General features: G+C 38.7%; 1 protein-coding gene across 1 annotated transcript in view; it reads right to left on the bottom strand.

Annotated features, from left to right (window-relative positions):
- LOC106880902 (chitin synthase chs-2-like) overlaps window positions 1-5,704 on the bottom strand; it is a gene marked incomplete at its 5' end in the record, with an annotated part of 18,478 nt that overhangs the window by 3,991 nt on the left and 8,783 nt on the right. The window contains 3 exons of the mRNA XM_052978283.1: window positions 28-239; window positions 3,678-3,906; window positions 4,460-4,464. Coding sequence (XP_052834243.1) covers window positions 28-239; window positions 3,678-3,906; window positions 4,460-4,464 — 446 coding nt within the window. The remainder of the gene's footprint in view (window positions 1-27; window positions 240-3,677; window positions 3,907-4,459; window positions 4,465-5,704) is intronic.

Here is a 5,704-nt window from a genome sequence, read left to right as displayed (position 1 = left end):
AAAACGATTTGAAATAAATATACTCACGCCATCCCTTGTCCCCCAGCTTTGATCTACAATGTTGCTGATGGAGTAAACCGGAAGCAGAATGTGCATGGTTGGAATTATGAACACGTAGAACAGACCGAGAAATACCATCAAACTATCGCGTGGATGTAAAATGGCGGCAAAGAAAATACTGGACACGAGTAACAATAACAAGTAATGTTCTTCAAATTGCAGGTTTTTCGATTCTGTATCTGTGAAAGACAGGGATCAATATTTAGTTGATCTTGTTGTTGGAAAAGAAAAAAAGAATTCTATCATCGGGCTACAACAAGTAATCTTAGATGTCAAGAACCCTCCTAAGTATCTTAGCTGTCCATAGTAACACTGTTTTCTGCAGAATGTACTGGGTTTTATGCCTATTTCCTCTATCCATTTGTTCAGATCTTTAGGGATAATACCGAATGAATCTCTAACTACTAGGATACATTTTACCCGCACTTTCCATAGTCTCTGTAATTCAATAGCGAGGTCCTGGTACTTTGCTATTTCTTCTATACTTCTCATATTAATGTTTTCATCATTTGGGACTGTAAAGTCAATTATCTGGTACTTTCTATTCTCTTTATCTACTACTACCAAACCAGGCCTTCTAGCTTCTATTACTCTGTCAGTCTGAATGTTGAAATCCCACAACATCTTGTACTTCTTACTTTCTCGTACTTTACTAGGTTCATGTTCATACCATTTATCAGTAGGTTCAAATCCTAGCTTTCTACAAAGCTCCCGATGGATTACTCTCCCTAGATTGTCATATCTTTTCTTGTATTCTTTCTGTGCCAGCATGCTACATTCACTTACTACATGAGTAACGCTTTCCTCTTTTGATTTACATAATCTACATTGGGAATCTACTTGGTTTTTTACTCTTTTGGCTTTTATGCAATTAGTCCTTAATGCTTGATCTTCTGCAGCTACTAACAAACTTTCTGTCTCTTCAGCTTTCCCTTCTGCAGCCATAACCATGTCTCACTACTACTATTTGCTTAAGCTATCTTTAGGAATCTACCATGCAACGCCTTCTCATAATCATTATAATCATCATCATCATCATCATTATTATTATTATTATTATTATTATTATTATTATTATTATTATTATTATTATTATTATTATTATTATTATCATGACCGCCATACTGTGAACTGACGGAAATTTGGTGCTCTGTAAGTTGAAAAAGTGTTTGTAAGCTTTTCGGCCTTCTAAGGTCCCATCTTTTCATTTCTATTGTTACCATTACATTTCTGAGATTGCCTGGACTGCGCAGATAGTGTTTTTAATGTAGAAACGCCTGCTGTTTTGCAGGGGGTGCGCTTAAATAATTTTTTGAATTGTAACTGCTTTCGGCAAAAAAAAATATTTTGCAATTTTCTGTATGGCTGATAAAGAAGTCATCCTAATGTTCGATAAAGGAACGCATCCCTTGGGGAGAAAATTTTGAGAACAAGGAAAGAATTCAGAATATCAGTATCGAATGGTCTAAACTTAATGACCTCACCGAGGCGGAAAATGTTTCGTCTCTAAGCAACGTCAAAACTTTCGGTGGACAACGAGAACAACAACAACAGCAGCAGCAGTAGTGACAGCAACAACAACAATACGAAAGAAATTAAACATAAAAATGCAAATATCGCCTCTGCGTCATTTGCATGAGCGGCGAGAAATATGGAAAGCTTCCTCATAGATGAAGAAGAACTGAAATTGGCAAGAAAAATTGTGAGATGGGGGAAGGGTAGCTCTAAACACTCCATCCGACGTGATAGAAAATATCGCAAGATGCACGGTAACATACCATTGCATTGGAGTCAAGTCTCGGCAGGTGGGAAATGCTCCTGAGAGTAAAGTAAAAAAATGCCTTGGGTGCGTTTGGTAACAAAAGACCCACATCACCCGAGGAAAGAAGTTTGGAACCATTGAGGTGAGATTTGGGATGAAAGAAGAAGGAATGACAACTTTTTCTTAATCCCCAGCTGTCGCGGCCAACGTCTTGCCAAGATTAGTGTTCTGAATGTGCCGCCAGAAATATCCATTACCTGGTTAGCGGCGGCCGTCTATGCAGGTTTACAAGAAGGTGATTTCACAATACTGGAGGCCTCGGGTTTTATTTAAGAGAGTTCCTTCTCCTCTTTGTCAAAACAAGAAGTGGAGAAATTATCCTAGTACAAAGACATTGAAATCGAAGTATTCAAGATGTGAGGCATGAAGGTATAAACAATACCAATAATAATTGGAGCACTGGACATGATAAAAAAACATATGAACAAAAACGTAGAAGCTATACCTGGATCCTCAAAACTACACACTATCCAAAAAATAGTCCTGCCAGGAACAGCCCACATCCTATGCAAGACACTATCAATCCAGTGCATTGTTAATATTTTCCTTGTTTTCGTATCCTTGCTCATCAGTTCTTTCTTTTGCCAGTTTATGATCTCAGCTCCATACCAAAGTAATGCTATCACCCATGCATTTACGGCTCGAATTCTATTCCATCCAGTCAATTTTGAGCGCAAAACAAATCTTAGTCTTCGGAAGTATTCTTTTCTCAGTTGTTCTTTCATTTCCTTCTCCATGATTTCGTCGAACTCTAGAATGCCAAGATATTTATAACCTTCCTTTTCAACTTGATTAATCAGTCCTCTATTTGGTAATTCTATCCCTACCTGGAACTGTACCTTGCTTCGTTTCAGGTTCATTATACGACACTTCTTTAATTCGAATTCTATCTTAATATCAACACTAAAACCGTGCACCGTGTTCACCAGTGAACTCGCTTATGCCTCATCCTTACTCTAAAGCTTCAAATCATCCATGAAAAGGTGGTGGTTGATTCTCTGAGAATTTCGCTTTTAATGATATCCCAGTTTCATTTTCAACAATAACGTCGTAGGACGCTGGACGGAGGGGCCGCTTAACTTGCATGCGATCTGGTTTGGTCTGGATCTCAAGGCGGAGAAGAACTGAAACGAGGTGACGAGCAGAGTGACCAATCTCATTCAGAATTGATGCCAGAGAAAGGTATTTCTGCATGGTCAGGCGGAGGTGGCGAATGCTTATATAATCCGTCATATAATACCACCTGGCTATTCTACATTGATTCCAACTTGCTGGAAATAACTGGTCTTGTGTATGGAGCAGAAATTTATCCAGTTCATACTTATCTCACGAGTTATAGCAAAAAAACAAAAGTTGCTGATTAATTGAGGCAAATAATTAAGTAAAATGCGACACCCAGCCGCAACACTAATCCATTATAGCGTTTGTGTACTGATAAAAAAATAATCTCTTTGTTTTGCTTTGAATTAAGACAGTTAATCTAGAATCGGGATGAATTTGGAGTTGTGTGGTTCATGCTTACTCAACGTGTAGCAGCAAAGTAAGCAATAGGGAATCACCAAAGCAGCGAACAGACTCTACGGCTACCTTACCCCTAAGTCTACACTCACGTGTACAAGAGAGGAGTAGAGAGAGAGAGAGAGAGGGCGAGAGAGGGAGAGAGAGAGGGAGAGAGAGAGGGTGAGAGAAAGAGAGAGAGAGAGAGAGAAAGAGAGAGAGGGTGAGAGAAAGAGAGAGAGAGAGAGAGCGAAGGACTGACGGACCGAGAAAGGGACGCACATAAGTTATAACTTACCTCTGAGAAAGTCTTTGATAATATAGACAGCACCACCTACGAAGACACATGAAATAGCAGTGCCAAATATGAATATTAAGAAAATGGTGACATTGGTTTGGAATTTTGAATCAGTAAATATACAGACGGACATGTACGCTAAAACTACAACACAAACTAAGATTGAAGGCACCATAAAAGACAGTCCGAACACCATGTCTAATCCAGCAATAATTATTATTATGGTGGAACCTGCAAAGAACAAAGAAAAACAAAATTAAAATATCCTGTATCTGAGGAGGGGCATTATGCCAAGAATAAATATATTTCTTTATTTTCTTATTGACAAATGGTTAACCATTTAACCAATTAACTAATCGATTGATTTGGTTAATCAATCAATCAGTCAGATAAGATTTTCACAAGCTTTTCATCACCATTCGCGACCTTAGCAAAGGCATGTTCACTTCATTCGAAGTCTGCATCAGATCTGTCTATCTCATAGCTGGCAGGTTGAATATATATATATATATATATATATATATATATATATATATATATATATATATATATATATATAATGCAGAAATGGGACAAGAACGCAAAACATCCAGACAGACAGTTAGGTGAAACAAAAAAGGGACAAAATATCCAGACAGACGATATAAGGAAAACAAGGACGGATCATTCGGAGTTTTCTTTCCTCAGTCGAGTTCCAGATTATCTTTGCAATTTCGGCTGATTATACTCGAGATTGCTCCAATCTGGCCAGCTCCAAGGAAAAAATAAGCTAAGAGCATTACATTCCCTGGAAGAAAGCGGCGAATGTATACGAAAACAAGGACGGAAAAAAATATAGAGAAATGTTACACAAATACAAATAACAGGACATAACAACAGGTGTCTTTCGACTAGGGCAAATTAAATTAAGCTGGTGTGTGTGGAAGTAAAGCTTTACGGCAGGGACATAAGATTTAACAGGCACAGGGAGGAATATAGATGTTGCAAAATGTGTAAGTCCGGTTTTCATGTTATGTATCAAATCAAAAGAAAATTCGATTGAAGCAAGTAACCCACGTTCAGTCTATGCCTGTTCTTAACATAAAGATCGAAATATGCATATACAGGATATATGTGTGTGTGCGTGTGTATATATATATATATATGTTATATCGCAATACTACACTGTGGCTGTGTGAGCTATGAAATCCTCGTCGCCACTGTTATATCGCACGTGCGTATGACCTGCTTAACTCTCACTTCCGACGACAGAACTCGACGTCTAGTCTACCGACGGCTCCGGCTCGCTCCATGCGACGCTTTTCGTCTAGCTATGTATACGTATTGGACTACCCTACTTATCGCTTGGGGGCGTCCATACATCAATATATATATACTCATACACACATACACCCCACACACGCACATACATACATACATACATATATATATATATATATATATATATATATATACAGGGTGACCTAGAATTCACTATGTATTTCAGAATTAATTTATATATTGCAATAAAGAGTTAATTCTGGGACAAAATGTGTATTATTTAACAGTTTGGTTCCGTTTCAAGTAACTTAAGGCTTAGCAGGCTCGTCAAACGAAGCTACCTTGTTTGGCACGGGCGACCGAATGGAGGAAGTTCAGGATGGTTACTGCAGATTGGGTGGCTGTTGGTCACATATCAACACCACATGCTGTTGTTGATATTAGTGTTGATATATCAGCGACATCCCTCTATCCATCCATCGGCCCACCTGTGCACCAGCCCGCCAATCCGAGCGCCTGCCTGTCTGCATGTATGGCCTTTGGTCAAGAAGCTGACTTTGTATCCACACGGTTTCGATCTTCTTGTGTGACACATTGGTCAAGTGTCTTTTAAAATTCCAAGCCGACCAATAATATCCTGGTAGTGGATTTGGTAGGCGGAAACTGTGTGGAAGTCCGAGGTGTATATATTAATTATTTACCTCTCTCTCCTCTCTCTCTCTCTCTCTCTCTCTCTCTCTCTCTCTCTCTCTCTCTCTCTCTCTCTC

This window comes from Octopus bimaculoides, unplaced genomic scaffold (genome assembly GCF_001194135.2).
Source record: "Octopus bimaculoides isolate UCB-OBI-ISO-001 unplaced genomic scaffold, ASM119413v2 Scaffold_139088, whole genome shotgun sequence".
Classification (NCBI taxonomy): Eukaryota; Metazoa; Mollusca; class Cephalopoda; order Octopoda; family Octopodidae; genus Octopus; species Octopus bimaculoides.
This window is presented reverse-complemented; position numbering and strand designations above follow the sequence as displayed.